The following is a 24,102-nucleotide window of genomic DNA, read 5'->3' as shown; positions in this document are numbered from 1 at the left end:
AGTATGTGTGGTTTTTGTGAACATGCTTATCTTTTTCCTTTTCCCCAGTAAATTTGGGACAGCACAAGAAAACGGACATATACAAAGCAAGATGCCCAAATCACATACTTTTTCTTTTAAAAATGCACATTAGCTTCATGGAACTGCATAACCACTATGAAGACCAGGCCAGCAAATTTTGATAATTATTCTTCTCCTGGTAGTGATTACATAATCAGATCTAAACTTGAGTGGGAAAATGTGCTGGTGATCTTATTGCTAGGGAGGATTTTGTTACCATAGTAATGTGTGCTTCTGAAATAAATGGCCCATTAAATTGTCTTCTTATGGGCAAGTATACATTGAAAATGTTTCAGGAGGCAGCACACATGGTGTTAATGAAAGTATACCACATTGGGAACAAGCAGGTCTGTGTTCAAATCTTTACTCTTGGTACCTGTGGAACCTTGTTTATGATGTTTAACCTCCCTGGGTTTCCACTTTCTAACTTATATAATGAAGGTAACATATAATGTAGGTAAGTAATACATTTTCCCCATTTATTTATGGAGTGGCTTCAAGCATCAAAATAATATACTTGAAAACACTGTCAATATAGCTATACAAATATATAACCTACTATTATTTTTATAACCTTTCATTATTTTTATAATGAAACTAACGATAATGTTAAATGTCTACCCTCCACTCCTAGGCAATCTATAAATATCGAAACTAGCTAATATTGAGAGGGAAAAAAGCACATAGCAATAGGAAACCACTGTTTCTCCTCAAGTTCCAAAACAACTGATTTCACTATTTTCCTCTCTCAGAAATGGTAGGCTATTACTACCAAAAATGATGTGAGTTCGTGAAAACTTGTTTCTCTATTTACTTGTTTTCCTTATTTACTTCCAAGTCACAAAGTATGATTTGCCCTCATTTTACAATCCAGATTGTTTTAATCCAAGCAGCCTGGTAAACCCAATGATAGAGGCAGCAACTTTACCATTTGGTAGAATGGCATGGCTGATTATCTCCAATATGCCTTTACTTCCCTTCATAATAGTATTGATCTTTCATCTATCTAGCCTCTGTGGTTTAAAAAAAAAATTTTTTTTTAATGGAGTCTCACTGTTGTCCAGGCTGGAATGCAGTGGCATGATCTTGGCTCATTGCAACCTCTGCTTCCCAGGTTTAAGCAATTCTCCTGCCTCAGCCTCCTGAGAAGCTGGGATTACAGGTATGCGCCACCACACTTGGCTAATTTTTGTATTTTTAGTAGAGATGGGGTTTCACCACGTTGGCCAAGCTGGTCTTGAACTCCCAACCTCAAATGATCTACCCGTCTTGGCCTCCCAAAGTGCCCAGCCTATCTACCCTCTTTTAAAAATTCTTCTGTTTTTATCTATACCAAAACTTGAGGTAACAAATTCATTCACTTATTGTCAGGTATATAAAAGGTATATATACACCTTTGCCTTGAAGTTGAGGCCTTCCTTTTATGTGGCAGAAGAGGACTTTTAGGAAATACAGTCTTTAGGATTTAATTTGCTTTTTTTCTTAAAATCTACTACTTCATGATGAGAGATCTTTTTGGTAAAAGAGTCGAACTCTATATTACAAAATAATAACTTCTCTGAGGCTAGAAATTATTTTTTTAAAAAGAGTTCAACTATGAAAAAGTAAAACTATTTATGAGCTACACAGTTTTTTCATTCAAAATAGAAATTGAATCCCATGGGGGTAAAAATATACACTAACAACCTAGAAACCCTGTGTGACTGAATAGAATATCAAGAAGAAATTGTTACTGCATTTCAGCCACTAAAATATTAAACAGCTGGGTACACTTAAGAAAGGACTACAGGGAGATAACTTTCTAAGCTTTCATCGGGAAAGGATATTGCAGGCTCCACTGTGAAGCAGGCCCATAGTTACTCTTCACTGTTCTAGCCTTTTCTCTTTACAGATTAATGGTAGAATCCCTACAATAACTACCTCATTCTCTTGCTCATACTCATCTTTCTCTAAACACATACAACTGTACATCTTGAGAATTCCAAGTGAAAACTGGCTACCACACTGGGAAAAGGCTGCAGACAAAAGACACAAAAGTGAGAAATTAGAAGAGCCAAGAATCTTGTCAAACTGCACTGGCATTTCTCTGAATGAGAACAAAACTTATTTTTGTCCTTTTCACAAAGTTCTTGCCATGCTCATGACAGAAGAGACTGCTTCTCAGCAGGAGAAAAGATTCACTGAACTCAGAGATCACATTTATTTAAGCTGTTTCTCTCCCCTTCAAGATAGAGACTCAACCTGAAATTCCTGGAGCTTCCAGAGCTACAGGGAATCCATGAACCTCCAGAAATTAGGCATCATGTTGTATGGGCATGTTTATATGCATCTTTTTAGGTAAGGATGAATGCTTTCATCAGATGATAGAAGTGATCTTGGTCCAAAAAAGATTAAGAACCACTCCTTTTAAGATCGCCATTCTTGGCCAGGTGCGGTGGCTCACACCCATAATCCCAGCACTTTGGGAGCCCGGGGCAGTCAGATCACCTGAGGTCAGGAGTTCAGGTTTCCAACCTGGCAAAACCTCATCTCTATTAAAAATTAGCCAGGCATGGTGGCGCATGCCTGTAATCCCAGGTACTCAGGAAGCTGAGACAGGAGAATCGCTTGAACCTGGGAGGTAGAAGTTGCAGGTGAGCCGAGATCACGCCATTGCACTCCAGCTTGGGCAACAAGAGCAAAACTCCGTGTCAAAAAAAAAGAGAATCTTTTAGAATTTCATTAACTCTAGGTATGAGTTCATTTGTATGAATTCCAAACAAATTTATATGATATTGAGTTTTCTCAACAGCAAACTATGTTTATTTAGTTTATGGGGAGAAAAGCTCTCAAGGCCAAGACTTTCGGAGGGTAAAAGTAAGGTAAATAATTATGAAAATGAATAAATAATGATGAAAAGGAAACTCAAAAAAGCCCAGAAACTACCAACTTAGAAGATAACCTAGTTAACTGATTTTTTTATTGTGTGAAATAATTCCAGTGTTTTCACTCTGTATTTCTTTCTCCCTATCCTTCGTAAAATGTATTTACCCATGCCAGATTTCACCACTGCCCCTTATTTTCATAAGCCTATGGCTAGAAAATCAAAAATTAGATTTGTGTTTCAGTTTCAGTTACAGAACAAGTTTCAACTTTATGATTAGGCATTTGTGTATTTTAAAAGTTCGAGCCAGGAGTGGTGGCCCACGCCTTTAATCTCAACACTTTGGAAGGATCACTTGAGGCCAGAAGTTTGCGACCACACAACATAAGACCCTATCTACAAAACATTAAAAAACTAGCCAAGCATAGTAGCACATGCCTATAGTTCTAGCTACTCAGGAGGGTGAAGAAGGAACATTGCTTGAGCCCAGGAGTTTAAGTTACAGTGAACTATGATCATGCCACTGCACTTCAGCCTGGGTAACAGAGCAAGACCATGTCATTAAAAATAAAAAATTTGACTGGGCATCGTGGCTCATGCCTGTAATCCCAGCACTTTGGGAAGCTGAGGCACGTGGATCACCTGAGAGTTTGAGACCAGCCTGGCCACCACAGTGAAACCCTGTCTCTACTAAAAATACAAAAAATTAGCCAGCATGGCAGCACATGCCTGTAATCCCAGCTACTTGGGAGGTTGAAGCAGGAGAATTGCTTGAGCCTGGGAGACAGATGTTACAATAAGCCAAGATCACACTACTGCATCCCAGCCTGGGCAACAGAGCAAGACTCCATCTCTAAATAAATAAATAACTTAAAACATGTTTTTAACAAAATCAGGCCAAGCGTGGTGGCTTATATGCCTGTAATCCCAGCACTTTGGGAGGCTGAGGCAGATGGATCACCCGAGGCCAGGAGTTCAAGACCAGCCTGGCCAACCTGGCAAAACCCCATCTCTACTAAAAATACAAAAATTAGCCAGGTGTGATGGCGGGCACCTGTAATCCCAGCTACCCAGGAGGCTAAGGCAGAAGAATCTCTTGAACCTGGGAGGTTGAGGTTGCAGTGAGTCAAAATCGTACCTCAAAAAAAAAAAAAAATAGAGAGAGAGGAAAAAAAAGTCAGCCAGCAAAGGGAAAGATCACCTCCATGTCAAAAGAATTTAATAGATTATAATATCTGTGTTATCTACTAGCCAAAGAGATAACCCAAAACTGGCAGAGACTTGCTTTCTGAATCACCCTGTTAGGAGTGAGTTACCCACTACTGCTCTATAAGGGCAGAGGAACTTTACCTGGCACGGAGGTCAGCCACTTGATCAGTCATCTGCCCTAGCATTTTGCAGGTTCCCAGAATCTCCCTGCGTTCTTTGCCTGCACAGAGTTCACCAACTTTTCCAGCTTCATCTAAGATCTGTCTGATGGCCTGCTCACCAGCATCCCCTAAAATAAAGAGATATTCAATATCTACATTGTTGACACATTCATTATTTAGAGAGGATACTTTACAAGCCATTTCACTCACAATGGAATGGATGATTTTAAACAACACAAGTGAATAGAAAGCAACATATCTGATAGCTAACAGCCAAGCAGTGCCCTTAAACCATACGGTGAGGTTTCAGCCACAGACGCTGCTAAAAAAGATACTTGGAACCATATCTATTTGGAGATAATAAGTAGCTTGTGGTAAGAATATGGATGATGAAAATAGACTCTTAACAATTTAATAGTATTTAGCACCTCCAACCTCCATTAGGTTTTTATATTCATTCAAATATTAATCTAAAACAATAAATATTAGATTAGAAAATCAATAAAGCCTAGTTCAATAATCTATTTGGGTCTTATCTTTATATAGTCAACTTCACTTTCCAATTCTTATTGCCATCATGATTTAATCTGTTATAATTAAGTACTCTGTTGACATAAATGGAAGTCTGCTCAATGGGAACTGGAAAAGAAGAGCTTTTATTCAAAATAATTACCTTTTTGATTCAGGGAAGGGGATAACCAATAATTCTGCAAAGAATGCCCAGCTCAGTCTGACTTATTCCTCCATGATTAGAGGTGATAGAATCTATGCCCTTCCTCCTTTTAAGGCCTAGTACTTGCTTCAGTTACTCAAAACTATGAGATAATGGGGTATGCCCCATAATGTTACAATAGTTCTCTCAGATTATAAGATTATGAGAAAATTTCTTTCTTTCATTTGCTTGTTTGTTAGCTTACTGTTGTATCTACTGGAAAAGTAGAACTAAAGGGTTACCTGGGGAGGCACTAGGGTCACGGAGCCAACCTTTGGCCTGGTTCAGTTTGGAGTCTATGGAGGCCAATGCTCTCTTCATGGCTTCAGTGTCCTTTTGGAAAGAAATCTCACAATTACTTTCTTTGCAAAAGTTGAGATACCATGATACAAAGTAAGACAAAGAAGTTACAGCATTAACATACAATAGCTGAGGTAGTCAGTCCTATGAAGGTCTTAAAAATATTGTCACCACACCACAATTCCCATTTCTGTCAAAATGCAGCATCTTGCATGCAAATCTTCAGTTAATTCTACTCTGTTCCTAAACAGAGTAGAATTGGGTTCCCTATTGCTAAAACTGTGAAAACTGGTAAAATTGCTCAAGCCAGAATATGTTTAATGTCTTCAGCAGGAAACAGCCCTGTTGTCACATGCCTCATTATCAGCCTTTCCACTAGTCAACATTCATCTACTTCAGCCTTGCCAAAGCCCTTCCCACTTCAGGGAAGCCTCATTAGTATGTGGTGCCACAAATCAGTTCTTTTACATCTTTTTTGAAATGTACACAGTGGATGATGTTTCACTATATTTAATTACTCTGACAAACTTGGAATTACTGGTTGGAAAAAAACAATTAAAAATGTTAATCTAGCAATTTAATTTTAATTCTACAAATAAACCCCTCAAAGTAATATAATTTAGAAGTGTTTTCTGACCTTCCCTGCTATTCTTTATTCTTAGTTCCCTTACCATCCCTCACCTGGAAGAAGATGCAGGATAGAATAAATGGGTCTCAGCTTATTGTTTACAACCAGGATTCATGAGGACTAGCTTGAAACTAGCATAAAATCTCCCAGGATACACCAGGAGAAGCTGAAACAACAGACTAATCACTTTAAATATATATAAGTATTTCAGTAAATTTTTTAAAATCAATAAAAGCACAGAGAACAATATAACACTGGCCATCTCTTAAGTCTCTATTTAGCATGTTCAAAGACCATCTATCCTTTTTGCTGTAGGAAACTGACTCTTACAGAGTTAATCCATCAAAGCACAAAGTCAACCTCTAAAATGCTAGGCAATGTCCTAGCTTCCTTCAGTTTCCAATCCTGCAAAACTGGGGTTCTTAAAAAGGTGTTGCACCACAATTTTCCACACGGGGGCACCAGGAGCATCCCAACTTCCAATTCAAAGAAGATCCAGCACTATCACAAATAAGCATTAGCAGCACACATAGTTAGGCTCAAGGTACACAACTGTCCCAAAGCACCTATTCAAAAGATAGAATCCCTCCTTCCCCATCTAAACAGACACACATTATCCTCCTGTTGAATCCTTAGCTATCTAAGGCTCTAAATAGCAAATTTTCAGCTATAGCAATGAAAAAGAAGTAAACTAAATTACTGAAAAAATTGAAAATAAAATATTTTTATTATCGAGTTATATGTAACTATGGTAGCTGTCAATAAAAGGCAGAGTCATGAGATGATCTATTTCAAAATCCACTTGTAATTAGAAGAAGATAAGTGGTATTTTTTAAATGCTTAGATTCTCAAATGGTTTGAATATCAGCAAATCTCTTCTATCGTGTCTTGTATTAATTTGTGCACAAAACCTTGCCTTCAAAAATAATGCAAAGGTCAACTTTAGCTTCCCAAAGTAGCAAGCCTGAATCAATAACTTTTTAAAAGAATCTGAGGCCAGGCAACCCCTAACCTCAGAGAACTGGGTAGCCTTCAGGATCTAACACGAGTTATCTAGGTATAAGTCTTCTTTTAATCACAAACTCTTACTTAGGAAGTGTGTGCACATCCTGGAGAAGAATTATGTCAGTGTAAAAATATTACATTTAAAACCTGTTAATAAACCATTTTCCTAACACACTTTTTTTTTTCAGTGAGAAACCAATAGGTTTTTGTTACATTTCAAAAATCTAAATTCAAAGGGAAACAAAGGTCAGAAATTTTTATGTCTACTCTAGCATTAAAGGCTATTAGGAAACCAGATTCAACTGACATGTATTTCCTGCATGTTAGGTTCTGTTTTAGCTACTTTCCCCCTCCTTACCTCACTGAATCTCAAATTTAAATGTCATTTAATATTACAAATTAAGAAACAGGAACTTACACCTAGAAACCTAATTTGATCTCACGTTTGTTGACTCCAAACCTCATTGTTTTACAGCAAATGAAACAAGATTTTGTCTTTTACCAAGGAGAGTTGCTAAAGATTCTACTAATCTCCTACAACAGTCAGCAAATCTCTGCCTTGTCAGTTTTAACTTTGGTTAATACTGCAGAGAATATAAGTTCCAGGAATCAAAATCATAATCTACACTAACAAAAATGACTGCTTTTATTCTCCAATACCCAAAAATGATTTGAAACACAATGGAAAAAAGTTTTGTCTACTCTGCATCCTCAAAAAGTCATTTCTTCATTTCTTTTTTTCTCCTTAATAAAGCTCAAATAGCCAGTATTCAAGGAAACGTAATTCTCAGGAAGTGGGTAATTCACTGCTCAGTGGGAGGTGGGACACCATCAAGAAGTTAAAATTAAGAGATGTTCATTTTCCCCTAAAAGAAACCAATGGCCAATTTTGAATGAAGCTGCACTTAATAACTGGGACTTTCAATAAGTTAACGAAGTTTTTAATACCATTAATTTTGACAATTTCGGAGATTTAAAACAACAACTGAAAAGAGCCATCTTAAATTTTTTTCGGAACACAGCAAGTTATAAGTAATCATTTTATTTTTAGTCATATCTAATAAAAACAGACATGTCTAAGGGAATATTTTTTCTCCTAAGAATTTCATATGTATTTCTTTTGAAAGGCAGTATTTATGATAGAATTGACCGAATTCTGTCATAAGCATATAAGTATACAAACATTGAATATGACATAAACAAATTCACTGGACAACTAGGACAGAAGTCAATTTGGGGATATATTTACAAAGGGTGAAAATAATCATAACCCTTGTGGTCAGTCATACTATGTATCACAAAGCATTTTACTAAACCTTGTCATGTAGGTCTGTACGTACCCACAGTATAATTCAGGTATGAAATAGAAGAGAGAAAAACTGCACCTTCATTTGAGTATTCTTCTCTATAAAAACTCAACTTTGGGAAAAAGAAAAGTCTCTAGCAATTTTTAACTGTTTTTGATTTGTTTTTCCTGGGGGGAGGGGGCAGTTGAGGGTGTTGAAAGAGTGAGTACAAAAAGACTAGGTCTAGTCATATGGCTTTGGGGACAGCTGGCATGAATCTATCTGGGTCCCCCCATGCTATGGTCCTTTTTACCATAAAATTCTTAAGAATTCATGTTTTAAATTAAAAAAAAAAAAACAGTGCCTTGGCACTCCTCCCTACATACCAAAAGATGGAAAGAAAACCTAAGCCATTTGTACATGCTCTCCTAGGAACTGAAACACTCCTAAAATTTAATATAGATTTAGGCCTCAGAACACCTGTGAATAATAATGACCTCCTCCTATGGACAACCAAGAGGAACTTCAGTTAAAAAAGTGAAGTCCTGCAATCCCAGGCTCTTGAAAATTTTAAATATGGGGAATAAGTACCCCTCTCCATGACTGCTCACCATACTCTCTCTTCTCCCTCCACTAACACTCCCTTCCCAGTCCATCCCCTTTCTGACCTCATTTCCACCCACAAGTCAGTGATTTAAACCAGATGTTCTGGTTTAAGATGTTTCTGGAAAGTACAGATGGGGCAGTACAACAAAATCTTACGAACTACATTTAAACAAGAGAAACTTGTCTAGTCCTGGGACTTCATGCAAGTTACCTTCTCTGGGTCTCAGTTCCTCATCTCTTAAGAATACCTTCCCACTCTAAAAATCTGTGCTACCTATGAGTGCATGATCAGATGTACCAACCAAAGATAACTTAGATCAGAAGGGAAACATCAAGTTCTTTATTTTGGGATTTTCTCCTCATGGGAGCAGGGAGATAAAATATCATAAATGCCTGAATTAACTATTTATCTCAAGCTCTTAGAGGTCTTTCATTCTCTTAGCTGCTAAAAACAAAACACTAGAACACTTGCTCATAGAAAGCTCACAAATGACCTTATTTATTTACAAATCAACCGTTAAATCCCAACCATCTGCAAGTAAGGGGTAGTATTACACGATCACAAGTTCTAACCAACATTTCCTGCCTTAGTTAAGTATAATAATCTTCTGTATAAGGCATCTGAGTGAACCACTACTTTTACCCACCACCAACCTAGGACCACAGTGGGGACAGACCCACCACAGGAACCAATTCTGAAAAATAGAATTTAATGACTCAAGGTGCAAAGCTGCAGGAGTGACTATGTAGGGTTCAAAGTCTTAGCAGTGAAAATTTTTTTTAATTTTTATCTCACTTCCTCTTAATTCTCAGCATGCATCAAGATACAAGTAATATAAATACCAAAAAAAATTAAATATAGAACACTAACTTTACAAAGGGTAGAATTAGAATTGTGTTTAGCTCAAATTATTTTGATTAATAATGTATTCTCAGAAAAAATGCTAACTTGATTTTTAATAATCACTATAAAAAGATTGTTGATTTAAGAAAAGGAAACTTTTTACTTTTAAAATAAGTGACATGTTTAAAGTCAAAGTTACTTTTAAATTTGTAAATGTGCAATTTGAATATAAAAGGTAAAATAATCAGCTATTGCATTGCCTCTTTAAAATCTTAACTTATTCGGCAAGACGCACTTTTACCAATAATTTTTTCCACTTACTTTCTTCCCCCACTTTTCTAGAGGAACCATCACTTTCCAGAAGAATACTGCACCAATGGGGAGGCATGAAACAAGTATGGTAAGACAAAGTTAATTATTTACTGGTAGGGGCGAAAGAGGTGAAAGACACTATATGCATTAAACAGAATGGGAACCCAGCAGTCACAGTCAGACAAAAGGTCTGATTAATTCACTGCTTACAGTGGAGCAATAAAAGATGCATAATGATACAAAACTGAAAAAGAGCCAAAATCCTAGTTGCTAATTCCTAATTTCAAGGTAATTTTTTTTCTATTTTTGCAACCAGTAGAAATGATTACTCTTAGAGTGTGAGGAGAGTTAGAGTGAATGGGAACCAGGTTAGGAGGAAGACTTATCATGTGTATTTTTTTGTAGCACTTTGATTTTTTGAACCACATAAATGTATAACAAAAGCAAAATTAGGTTAAAAATAAACCTCTTTTGCTTATTCTGATGTCATTAGGTTAAAAAATAAGCATCTCTTGTTCATTCTGATGGTCAGTAGGTTAAAAAGTAAACATCTCTTGTTCATTCTGATGTCATCATGTACTTGAATTGAGCTAATTTAATTTACCTTCTTTCATTTCAGATGAAGTTAGTTTTGTAGCATCCTAACAAATTGGTTTTCGTCAGCATAAAACTGGGACCAGCTATAAGACTATACACAGTGAGTACCAGGTCTGTTTCCCTTGTATCCCCAAGTGCCTAATCCTAGTCCTGAAAAACTCAACTGACTATATTTTTTTAATGAGAGAAGCAGCCCTTGATGGCACTTACACAAAATAAAGCTCAATAACATTTATTCACTAAATGATGGATAGCTTTTCCCTTCTGAAAATAGAGAAACATTAAGGTTAAAATGCCTGTTCCTCCTTATTACTTTTTCTCATCTGCTTAGAAGCAAAGGAAAGAGAATAAGCGAAGAGCTTAGGTTAGGGGAACATGAGGTCATGGAGAACTATAGCTAATTCAGCTTGGACAGCAGTACATGCAGTGAGCCATGGAATGAAGTTAGGAAGACCTTTAGACACACTTCACTTCTGTTTTCTTTTTGATTTTGAAGGCTAGGATTAGTATGAAGGACAGATGCCTCATCTAAGCTCTCTAGCCAGCTCTTTTTCATTATGGCTTAAAACCTCAATGATGCATCTCCAAAAGCAAAATTTCAGAGCCTGCAAAGAAGACTAGTGAGAGAGGCAGATACAGAGATAGCATCAGTTGGAACTCTCCTCTCCCAACAGCAGGGTCCACAGGTAACTCAGGGGTCACCCAGCTACCTGGGGAATCCTGTTCCTCAGATGGAGTCAGTGGGAAAGACCAGGCCAAAAAAGATCCCAGGAGCCTACTCAAAGAAATGAAAGTACCCACTAAATATAGGCAGCCTGATAGCCCATAGTAATGTCTTTCCTTTAGCTTTCCCCAAAGAAATAGCTCAATATGAGCCAGAGTCAGTTTCCCTAGCACTGCCTAGAGTCCTATATTAAATTACGTTCTGACGCACATTCGAGCACAGTGTTACACACAGAATAAGGCACGGCACACAGCACAAGAAAACCTCAGACATGCTTTTTCTCTTTTTAAGTGAAAAAGAAACTAGAGGGCAAGAGAAAGCTTACCTTCTAAACGTGAGAAAAAGAATAAAACAAAAGAACAAAAAAAAAAGATGCATAAAGAAGTCATAATAGAGAAGTGAAAGTTGTCAACTTTGCAAAAGCAAAATTAAATAAAATATCAGTTAAAATGATTTTACCATATAGATTTAAAATACAGTCTTAGAATCTGTTCAAGAACTTCACATCAATGAGAAAATGTCTCTGTAAATAAATCCATAGTTAAAATAAACTAATTTACTCTAAGTAATTAAATTAGCTTTCAGGGCAACAAGAAAGAGGGTTGGTGATTTCAGGACCCAACTTTTACCTTACCTTATAGATGTCCTGGAGAACATACTGCTCTACTGAGTACCCAATGGAAGTTATACTACAAAATCCCCTCTTTAGTTGGCTACCAGCCTTCTGGGTGGCCCTGGAGACATTTGGGTCACACATGGGAAAGCTAGATCTTAGGGACAGTGTGTTCCCCCAACTGTCTGCATCTTGGACTCTACAGGGAAAGTGTAAACCCAAGTATCTGTGTTCCCCCCGACCTGAAAGCTTTGTTCACAGTCATTAAACATGGAGCAGCAGACCAGAGCAGCAGCAACACAAAATCACTGCTAACAGGCTCTAGAAGGAATCCGCCAGCCCCTCTGGAGTCCAAGAAGAGATTCCAGACAAAGGGTGAAGGGATCCCTCAAACTAACTGACCAATATGAAGACTAATATTTTAATTAAACTTTCCTTGGGGAAAATGGAATGATCAAGGGACACATCTAGAAATGCCAAGAGTTTCCTCTGTATATTTCTCTGGATCAAAGTTTGGTTAAAGAAAAGTTTTCCATAAAGCTCAGAATTACAGGTATATCTGTATCTTACTTAGTCAACTGGGAACAACCACCCATATACAAGGCAGCGCTCCCACCCAGGGGAATATACTCTTCTACCACAGGTAACTCAGAGGCCCAAACAATGAGATTCCAGCCTGAAGGAAAAGCTATAAATCTCAGCTTTAAGCCAGTATTTACCCCACATGCCTATTTACTTGTTCTACTTTAGAACAAAGGAAATTAGCAGACAGCAAGTAACCCATGAAACAAAAATGAAGAAGAAATGTCTTTCTTTCGTAATACCTGAGTACTCTTATGCTACAAAAATTACAAGATAAAGTATGAGACAGGTGCCAATCAATACCTCCAATGGGGGAGACTTGGGTTTTTTGCTTATTTCTCCACCAAGAACACTTACCTTACTGGCCCAGGCATCTTCGTCCCAAGAGGTGAGTTGTAACACACGAATTATCTCATTAATTTCAGCACTCATTTTTTCTACAGTAAAATTGCGATTTTTTAAAGCTTCTTCTATGCCTTGGTTTTTTGAGTTTTTAGTTGTTACAAAAATCTTCATAGCTATAAAAATAAAAGATCAGAAACTAAGTTTGGAATTTAATCTTGTTGTATAACAATATTCACACAAGATGTTCTACACCTTGGTTGTTTTGGGCTTTTAAGGTCCTAAAACGAATATACAAAACAAACACTGTAGGTCTAACAATAAAGTTCCAACATCAGCAACTTTTATTGTAAAAAAAAAAATAAACTCAAGGTACAAAGACAGCATCACAACATGATTAAGGAACTAATTTAACCTGCATATGCTAATGACCTACAATCACAAAATATCTAATATCCTTCTAAATCAGTTATCCTGGCCATCACCCTGGCTCTATCCACTATAAACCTAATGGGACAATAAGAAAACTGTCAATAATACTTGGAGTATCCTGCTGCCCCTGACCCCAGCAGAAGATCCCAAAATGTCAGGTTTATCGTCCAAGATTTCTCTCAACATGTACCTTGGACTTGCTAACCCCCAAACATAAAGAAGAAAACAATAATGGCTGGGCGCAGTGGCTCGCGCCTGGAATCCCAACACTTTTGGCAAGATCTCGGCTCACTGCAACCTCCAGCTCAAGCAATTCTCCTGCCTCAATCTCCTGAGTAGCTGGAATTATAGACGTCTGCCACCACTCCTGGCTAATTTTTGTTTTGTTTTGTTTTGTTTCGTTTTTAGTAGAGATGGGGTTTTGCCATGTTGGCCAGGCTGGTCTCGAACTCCTGACCTCAGCTGCCCCGCCCACCTGGGCCCCCCAAAGTGCTGGGATTACAGGCGTGAGCCACCATGCACGGCCTCCTGAACTCTTACACTCATATGTCCTTTTTTAGCTACTATCTGAAATACCAAAGCAAATAGCTGGGAGTCACAATGACATTAGTAACCAGATTTTTATAATAAAGTTGCCTTCTGAGAATTAACTAATTAATTCACAACCTGACCAAGATAATTCATATAAACCATGAGATGTCTGGCATATACTAGACACTCATTAAGTGTAACTCCCTTTTGCTAGTCGAGAGAGCAGCCAACATGTTTGCATTTCAGGGTGCTGCCCAATAGGAAATTAGTCCCCAGCTGGTAACTAAAGAACTGATCTACTCATGATGTAAAGAACAGTTAAGTATCTTTTAAGAAAAACTGTGTTAATACACACTAAAAAGGGCTCTGAGTTCATATCTTTATCATATGGCACTCTGTAATATCCATTCTAGCTCCTAATTATTTTTCTATAACACAAATAAAGGTGTGAAATTTTTTTTCTTTTCTTTTGTGTCTATCAGCACCAGGCATCAGATGAAGTGTAAAAATTTAATACCCAGAATAGAGTTTATAGAAGAGAGTCACTACCCAGGAAAGGGGCTTGTTAGAGCTTTAGGAAAACAGAACTAGGCCACAGGAAGGTAATTTCAAACAAAGAACAGAAGAAAGACAGCATTAGAGAAGACTTGGTTCTCAGCCAATCAGCTACAGCCATCATGTGATAACCAACCAATCATGTCTCATTTTTACCTAGGTTGAACGGCATGCAGTGAAGCTGCAAAAGAAAATGAACTTCAGTGTTTAGAACATGCTAACATTTTTACCCCTATAAAATAAAGTACAGGCAGGAAGTACCTGAAATGAGAACTGGCAGCAACTCTTTCACAGTGTTCATCGAGTTCACCAACATCACTCGGTGCTCCTGGTGAGTCAGCTCCTGCTGTCTCTCGTCAATCATCTTGGCCATCTTAGTCATTCCTGGGGCACAAAGAAGAAACTGTGCAGGGTGAGTAGTGAAACAATCCAGGGTCTGGCTTTCCCAGCCTAAATCCATTATAAAATCCATTATAAAATATGAAGGTTCAAACTGATTGCTCACTTATTTAAACAAGAGTCTAAACAAGACTCACTTGTCTAAACAAGAGTTCAGACACCATCACTGAACTCTAGTATTTACACATTACTCTTTTCAATGAAAGTAATGTATTAAATGTAAACCCTAAATGTGATAAACATTTTCATATTTTGATATAAATACATTCACAAATATTAAACATCTAAATGAATAAATATATATTTATTTAAAAGAAATTTGCAGTTAGGGGAAAAACGGTTTGCCAGGCTTCTATGCATATAGGTTTCATACCATGTCTCTGAACTCTGTGCTATATTATGTAAAAATTTCACGAGCCTCACTGATCTATTGGCTGAAAAAAGTTCTAAGAATGACAATGATATGTTTTGTTTTCATCTTTCTATTTTTCTGTACTTTCCAATTTGTCCAAAATAAGCATGTACTAGTTTTATAATTAGAAACAAATAGAAATATTATAAAAATAATTATAGTGATAACAGTGTTTGAAAGCATCTGGTTTTGGAATCAGTCTGCTAGCACTTTTTGTTTATGTTGGTGGTTATTCAAAGGCGCTATGATTCTCTAAAGCTTTGATTTACAAATTGCTCTTAGGATTTCTCAAGTTTTCTCCTAGACCATCAAGACCAAAGAGAAGCAGAGGTAGAACTGCTCCTGCTTCACACAAAGTAACTCCATTTTGTCTTTTATGTTTGGGGATTCTGCATAAGATTCCATTTGGGGAAATATAATTTTTGCCAGTGTTATGAGAAATTTTAAGAGGACTACTCTAAAGCCACCAGAGAAACTATTTCTAGATGATCTTCAATGATGGCTCAGACAAATTCTTAACTGCCATTAAGTTTTACAGAACCACCACACTAGAACCTCATAAAAAAGCTGTTAATTAAAAATCGACATTTCACATAAAACGAAGGAATTTTATAAAGTGGTACAAATCAAGTTAAGCAGGTTAAACATCTAACATATCATTGGTATCATTCATACTTTAAGAACCCTCAAGTTGAAGTTACATGTCTATAACATCAAAAGCTGGTGTCTGTTTATATATTTTGAATATTTAATGCTCAGATGCCTGAATAATCATTTCAAAATAAGATTTAACCACAATAGCTCTTCTCTCCTTCTAGGTCTGATTATATTATGCAGCCTTGGGCTACGGCATGAATCCATAATAGTAGGCAGACTAATTAGCAAGCTAAGAGGTCTTAAAGAACTACAGGCCAGCTGGCAGACAGTGAAGGAATGCTGTGTAATGTGGAATGGAGATGTCAGGATGCAGGATGGCCTGCAGCATTACAGTAATAGAAAACTATTTCCTACATTCTCCAGCAGCAATATTTGCAATGTCTGGTTTAATTCATTTGACAAGGCCAGGTATCTGAAAGCAGATTCAGATACCAGAGACAATGACATCACCTCAAAGCACAGCATCAACTCCATCAACAGAGCAGACACCTGAAAGCCCAGTGCATCTTCACCTACCTTCTGCAAAAAGTAGGAAGAAGGTACTCTTTCCTTTTGATCCAACATGGACAACCCACAAAAAATCTTATAGAAATTGGATATGACTAACCTGGCCCAAGATTCTTTGTGTAAGTGACCAAATCTTCCATAGTCTCCACCACCTCTGCCACTGTAAGATATTCCAAAATTCCTTTGCAAACTCTAATAATTTTACGGACCTGAAAATATATTTCAGAGTATTCAATCACATGAGTGGACAAGTAGCAAACACACTAACACAGATGTGCAGCATTCAATATATTTTCATCCTAAACAATCATCAATCTTCCATTATTACCTTTTAGAGTAAGCTTTTTGTCTCAGATTGCCTACCTCAGCTTCGTCGAAGGTAAGGAGCAGGTCTGATGTTCCAGAGAGGATGCCCCTTGACCCATCAATTAGATAATCTCTAGCAGGCACTGAGTAAGGATCTGACTGAAGCATCTGAGCTGCCTGGACAAGCTTGGTGCAAGCGTTCTCAACCCTATGGGGAAGAACACAGGTTAACTCACTGGCAGAACCATAGAGAATAATACCGTATGCAAATGCAAAGAGAGAAGATGCATGTAAACTCACACTTTTTTCCCTACATGAAAAATAGCCAAAACCAGTTGATAATAGGACCTAAGTTTTTAGATTTTACAATTTAGGCAGGGCGTAGTGGCTCATGCCTGCAATCCCAACATTTTGAGAGACACTATTTCAAAAAAAAAGAAAATTATAAAATTACAAAAGCAGCACATTCATTCAGTGCACTGTCCTTATTCTTTGTTATTGCCTGACAACAAAAAATGATGAGAAAACATCTTGGACTTTAGGTTGCTCTATCTCTGTAATGCCTGTTTCCTTACTCCTCCCCACCCTATACACACTGCCATTAAAAGACACTGCGCAAAGAACTGAAATCCTTGGCATCATTTTCAGATCTAACATCTGGAAATAAAATGCCAAAGCATGGTGTTAAGTGAAATTTAAAAACTAAATGAAGCAAAGGAATAGGAAGAAACACAAAGAAAAAGCATGAGGCAGTGCATAAATTTTTCACTCATTCATTTAGCTAAATAAATGTTTGATAAATCCATTGGGCCATTTGAAAATATACTGTTAAAATAAAAAGAAAAATTAAAAATGAAAATATATTGTTAATTAAAGGTCACTAGTATTAGTACTAAACCAGTCATTAATAGTTTAATATTAATATAGTTTAATGTAGGCAACTAGGTCAGCCAAAGGTTGGGTGTGGTGGGAGGGGAGCTGGGAAAAAACTCATTTAAAAGAGGAACCCAAAATGCATACGCCAAGTATTCTCTTTGCCTTCCTTATACTAATAAAATGTATTCATTTATTCCATTATTCATCCAGACGGAGTTGGATATAACCTAATAGATCATCTCCTCTAGTCTCATAATCAATATAGTCATTATGTTGTGACAGAGTAACTTATAAAGACAAGGAACAAACTACTTAAAGTTAAAATGCTTAGCCAAAATTATACATTCTCATTTGAAAACATAGAAAACGTCACCTGCAAATAAAAGTCTACCTCACAGGGTTGTTTTGAGGATAAATGAAATAATACAGAAACACTACAAGTATAAAACAGTATTACATTGTTAACACGTAGAATTAAACCAACTTACGAATTTCAACAACATAAAAAGCACTGGGCTGTGGACACTGTAGGTATATAAAGATATAAAAAGCACCATGCTAACTCTCAAGGAGCATACTTTACTAAGGCAAGACGCAAACATTCGCAGCATTAGGCAGTACATGGCCGGGCGCGGTGGCTCATACCTGTAATCCCAGCACTTTGGGAGGCCCAGGCAGGCAGATCACTTGAGGTTGGGAGTTCGCGACCAGCCTGGCCAACATGGTGAAACCCTGTCTCTACTAAAAACACAAAAATTCGCTGGGCAAAATATAAGGTAGTACATAATAAAGATCAGTGAAGGGCAGGACCTGTTTGATGTGACTTTTGATTGGGCTTAGAGGACTAGGTGTTTGGTCTTTTTAATTTGAAAATTAAAATTTTAATTTGATTTTAAATATATATAAAATATATATTATATATATTCATATAATATATTCACATAATATATATATGAATTCATATAATAATATATGAATATATTATATATAATATATTCATGTATATTACACAAGCATATACACATATTTAAAAACAAAAGGGCATACAATGAAAAATCTCCTTCCCTTCACTATCTTCCAGGCACTTATTCCATCTCACTTGCAACCAATATTGAGTTTTTGTATTTCCTCTGTATGTAAATGTCTTCATAAAACATTTCAGGCCTAAAGAAGCAAAAATGTGTATTTCCCTTTTCTACACAAATAGGATCATACTATGTACATTCTCTGCAGTCTATTTTTTTCACTTGGGTGTTGTTCTATTAATAGTACATAAAGAGCGGCCTCCTACTTTTATAAAGCTACATAACAGTCCATAATTCATGTCCTTAACAGTCCATAATTATATATCACAGACTTGCTGTGATGAATCACCTTGAATATGTATCATTTTACCCTGCATGTCTGTAGGATCTGTTCTAGATATGGAATTGCTGAGTCAAAGGTATGAATATGTATAATTTTAACAAATGTTGCCATATTGCAATCTGCAGAAGTCATACTAAACAGTTCTTACCTTCTCACCAACTCAAATTTTGGACCTTCACCAATGATAGACCAAAATTGGATCCAAATATAGTTTCTTTTCCGTTGAGACGAAATTCACGTAACATACAAATAACCATTTCAAAGGGTACATTCAATAGCATTTAGTGTATTCAGTGTTGTGCAAAAACCACCTCTCTCTAGTGCCAAAACTCTTCATTATCTCAGTAAAACACGCAATACTCATTAAGTAGTAACTACCCATTTTCTCCTTCTCCCATCCCCTGATAACCACTAATCTGCTTTCTGTTTCCCTGGCTTTGCCTATTGTGGAAACATCATATAAAAGGATTCATACACTATGTGACCTTTCTTGTCTGGCTCCTTTCATTAAGCATGTTTTTGAGGTTCATCCAATTTATAGCCTGTATAAATACTTCATTCATTTTTATGGATAAATAATAATATTCTTTTTTTTTTTTTTTTTGAGATGGAGTCTCATTCTGTTGCCAGGCTGGAGTGCAGTGGTGCTTTCTCGGCTCACTGCAACCTCCGCCTCCCTGGTTCAAGTGATTCTCCTGCCTCAGGCTCCCAAGTAGCTAGGACTACAAGCATGCACTACCACACCCAGCTAATTTTTGTATTTTTTCAGTATGTTGGCCAGGATGGTCTCAATCTCTTGACCTCGTGATCCACCCGTCTGGGCCCCCCAAAGTGCTGGGATTACAGGCGTGAGCCACCACACCTGGCCTGAATACTAATATTCTATTGTATGGATATGTCACAGTTTGTTTACCCATTAATCTACTTATGAACGTTTGAGCTGTTTACACTTTTTAGCAATTATGAATAATGCTGCCATAAACATTCATGTATAAGTTTCTGGGTGGACACATGTTTTCAATTCTCTTAGGTATATACCTAAGGGAGGAATTGCTAGTTTATATAGAAACTCCATGTTTAATTTTTTGAGAACCCACCAAACTATTTTCCAGCACTGTGTCATTTTACATAAGTGCTCCTAATTATCCATATCCTCACAAACACTTGTTATTTTATTTATTTATTTTGAGACAGAGTCTCACTGCCACCCAGGCTGAAGTGTAATGGCGCGATCTCGGCTCACTGCAACCTCTGCTTCCCGAGTTCAAGCAAGTCTCCTGCTTCAGCCTCCCAAGTAGCTGGGACTACAGGAGCACACCACTGCACCCAGCCAATTTTTGTATTTTCAGAGATGGGGTGTCACCATGTTGGCCAGGCTGGTCTTGAACTCCTGACCTCATGATCCACCCACCTTGGCCTCCCAAAGTGCTGGGATTACAGGCCTGAGCCACTGAGCCCGGCCATTATTTTATCCTTTTAAATTAAAGCCACCCTAGCAGATATCAGGTGGTATCTCATTATGGTTTTGATTTGCACTTCGTTAATGATCAGTGATGGTGAACATCTTTTCGTGTGCCTGTTTTCCACTTCTACATCTTTTACGGAGAAATGTCTATTCTATTAGGCCCATTTTTCAATTAGATTTTTTTGTCATTTGGGGCTAAGTTGTAAGAGTTCCTTAGATAACTTAGTTAATTAAACCCTCATCAGAAATATAATTTGCAAATGTTTTTTGCCAGTCTGTAGGTTGTCTTTATTCAATATAGTGTTAATTTCCATGGTTTTTAAGTTATAAAATAAAATAACACATGTAAAAGATTGTATAAATTTTAATCCAAACAAATTCCATCTACCTAAAAGTCAATAATCATTTTATGCCGGGCACAGTGGCTCATGCCTATAATCCCAGCACTTTGGGAAGCCGAGGTGGGTAGATCACTTGAAGTCAGGAGTTCAAAACCAGGCTGGCCAACATCGTGAAACCCTGTTTCTACTAAAAATACAAAAATTAGCCAGGTGGGGTGGTGGGCACCTGTAATCCCAACTACTTGGGAGGCTGAGACAGGAGAATCGCTAGAACCCAGGAGGCAGAGGTTGCAGTAAGCCAAGATCATGCCACTGCACTCCAGCCTGGGCAATAGAGCAAGACTCAGTCCAAAAAAAAAAAAAAAAAAATTTTATAAAATAGTACCAGGTACTTTAGAACCCCACCTTAACCAAATCCTCCTTCCCATTCTCAAGAGATAATTATTACTCTGAATGTTGCTAATTATTTCCTTGATTTTCTTTATACTTTTACTACCATATAAGTATACATACCTAAGCAACTTTTTGTTGAGTTCTGCCTATACTGGAACTTAAGAGGAATCATAGTATTACGCATGCTTCTGTGACTCTTCTTTTTGTTCAAAATTATAATGTTGAGATGGGTCTATGGCTGTGTTAACAACTGTAGCTACTATATTGTATTCCGCTGTAAGAATATACCAAAATTTATTTACCCATTCTACCTCTGCTGGACATTAGAGGTGTTCTAGGTTCTTGTTTCTGTTATTCGTGTTAATATGAATAATAGCACTGTGAAAATTTTTATTCTGGCTTCTGGCACACATTAACAGAGTTTGGGTTATATAACTAGTAATGGAAATACTGAATTACAGAAAATATATATATTCAACTTTACCAGGGAATGACAAACTGCTTTCAAAAATTGTATCAATTTAATACTTCTACCAGCAGTATGCAAACTTGATCCTCAATGTTTGAACTTTTATTAAAAGTTTGAACCCAAGAGGTTGCACTGAGCCGAGATTGTGCCACAGCACTCCAGCCTGGGCAATACAGCGAGTCTTTGTCTGAAAAAAAGAAGACAAGGTCTCCCTATGTTGCCCAGGCTTGTCTTGAACTCCTGGCCTCAAGCAGTCCTCTTCCTATCACATTGACCAATCTGGTCAATGTGAAATGATAAATTATTGTGAATTTAATTTCCTTTTTTGTTGTTGTTTTGTTGAGACAGGGTCTCGGTCTGTTGCCCAGGCTGCAGGTACAGTGGTGAAATCATAGCTCACTACAGCCTCGACCTCCCAGGAACCTCCCACCTCAGCTTGTTAAGTAGCTGAGACTACAGGCACACACCATCATGTCTGGCTAATTTTGTTTATTTTTTGTAGAAATGGAGTCTTCCCATGTTGCGCAGGCTGATCATGAACTTCTGGGCTCAAGCAATTCATCCACATCAGACTTCTACAGTGCTGGGGGCCGGGCACAGTGGCTCACACCTGTAATCCCAGCACTTTGGGAGGCCAAAGTGGGTGGATCACTTGAGGTCAGAAGTTTGAGACTAGCCTGGCCATCATGGTGAAACCCTGTCTCTACTAAAAATACAAAAATTAGCCAGGCACGGTGGTAAATGCCTGTAATCCCAGCTACCTGGGAGGCTGAGGCTGCAGTGAGCTCAGATCGCTCCACTGCACCCCAGCCTGGTTAACAGAGTGAGACTCAGTCTGAAAAAAAAAGTGTTCTGGGATTATAACTGTGAGCCACTGTGCCCAGCCCTGCATTTTTCTTTTATTAATAAAACTGAGGATTGTTTGTTTGTTTCACTGTTTACTGGTCCCATGAGTTTTGATAGGTAGTGTTTTTATCATTCATTTCTAACTAATTATTACTGTGTTTATTTGGCAATGAGTTGTTTGGGAATTTTAAAATATACTTCTACATATAAAGGGCTCTTCCACTTATCTTCTCATCATTGATTTATCATTCAAATGAGTTATGTAGAAAATGTGGTCTTAAGGCAATAAAATGTATTAGGCTAGGCTAGTTTAATGGTTTAACATATGATTCATTTTTATAAATTTTCTATGTGTTCTTGAAAATACTGAGTGATCCAAATTTTAGGAAAAATATTTTACATATTCGATTCAATCAAGCTTGTTATTTGAAATGTTCAAATCTTCTACATACTTTCTAACTTTTTTTTTCAATTTTATCTATCAATTATGAAGTATTAAAATCTTCCAATATAATAAATAATGGATTTGTCCATATCTCCATGTGGCCATTTTTGTTTTATATATATTGAGGCTACCTTATTAGCTACATGTAAATTTACTAGTATTATATCTACCTGAACCTACTTATCATTATAGAGTGCCCCTGTTTGTTGTTTTTTCGCGAGTTTTGCTCGTTGCCCAGGCTGGAGTGCAATGGCATGATTTCAGCTCACTGCAACCTCCACCTCCCAGGTTCAAGTGATTCTCCTGCCTCAGCCTCATGAGTAGCTGGGATTACAGGCACCCGCCACCATGCTCAGCTAATTTTTTTGTATTTTTAGTAGAGATGGGGTTTTACCATGTTGGTCAGGCTGGTCTCGAACTCCTGACCTCAGGTGATCCACCCACCTCGGCTTCCCAAAGGGCTGGGAATATAGGTGTGAGCCCAGCCTATAGTGCCCCCACTTTGTCTCCAGTAATGTTTGCTGCCTTAATATATATTCTGCCTGATGTTAATATTGCAAACTAGCTTTCTTTGGTTATTTTACTTGACTGATATACCTCTTTTAGCCTTTATTTCCATCTCTTTGTGCCATTATGTTTTAGATGTATCTTTAAAACATACCATGTAGCTACATTTTTTCATCTAGCCTTTTAATTTAATAATGTAGCTCATTTACATTTATTACTGTTACTGATACATTTGGAATTATTCCCATATCTTATTATTTATTTTCTATATGTTCTATATTTTAAATTCCTTTTCCCCCATTCTTTATCCTCCTCTTGGACTGAGGGTTTTTCCCCCTCAATTTTTCTTATTCCTTTTATTATTTTAGAGATTATATACTCTGTACTTCTATGATTTTTGTGGTTACTCAAACTACACATGCCTACTAAGCATGTTAAAAATCTAAAATTATCCCCTTCCCAAACAATAGAAGGATCTTAGGCTACTTAATTCCCAGTTATCACTTTCTGATCTTTATACTGTTGCTAAATTTTTAATTTCATGTTCATATTGTGTTAATTTATAAAGTCATATATTTTAATTTAAGCTTTAGATCTTGTTAGATATTATTTGTGATTAAAAAAATAAGTATTTGTGGCTGGGCATAGTGGCTCATGCCTGTAATCCCAGCACTTTGGGAGGCCGGGGTGGGCAGATCACCTGAGATCAGGAGTTCAAAACCAGTCTGGCCAACATGGCAAAACCTTGT

The 24,102-nt window shown here is 37.2% G+C and overlaps 1 protein-coding gene across 4 annotated transcripts in view; it reads right to left on the bottom strand.

The window, feature by feature from the left end:
* VCL (vinculin) overlaps window positions 1–24,102 on the bottom strand; it is a 118,761-nt gene that overhangs the window by 29,122 nt on the left and 65,537 nt on the right. For 2 of the 4 annotated variants that reach the window (XM_021676359.2, XM_021676361.2), the window contains exons 3-8: window positions 16,701–16,851; window positions 16,438–16,546; window positions 14,624–14,746; window positions 12,860–13,020; window positions 5,248–5,341; window positions 4,274–4,421 (exon numbers count right to left, since the gene is read on the bottom strand). In XM_021676359.2, coding sequence (XP_021532034.1) covers window positions 4,274–4,421; window positions 5,248–5,341; window positions 12,860–13,020; window positions 14,624–14,746; window positions 16,438–16,546; window positions 16,701–16,851 — 786 coding nt within the window. The remainder of the gene's footprint in view (window positions 1–4,273; window positions 4,422–5,247; window positions 5,342–12,859; window positions 13,021–14,623; window positions 14,747–16,437; window positions 16,547–16,700; window positions 16,852–24,102) is intronic. The other 2 variants (XM_021676362.2, XM_021676360.2) reach the window with 1 other exon arrangement.

Source organism: Aotus nancymaae, unplaced genomic scaffold (assembly GCF_030222135.1).
Source record: "Aotus nancymaae isolate 86718 unplaced genomic scaffold, 86718_ANA_hifiasm-v0.15.2.pri h1tg000010l, whole genome shotgun sequence".
In the NCBI taxonomy this organism is placed as follows: Eukaryota; Metazoa; Chordata; class Mammalia; order Primates; family Aotidae; genus Aotus; species Aotus nancymaae.
This window is presented reverse-complemented; position numbering and strand designations above follow the sequence as displayed.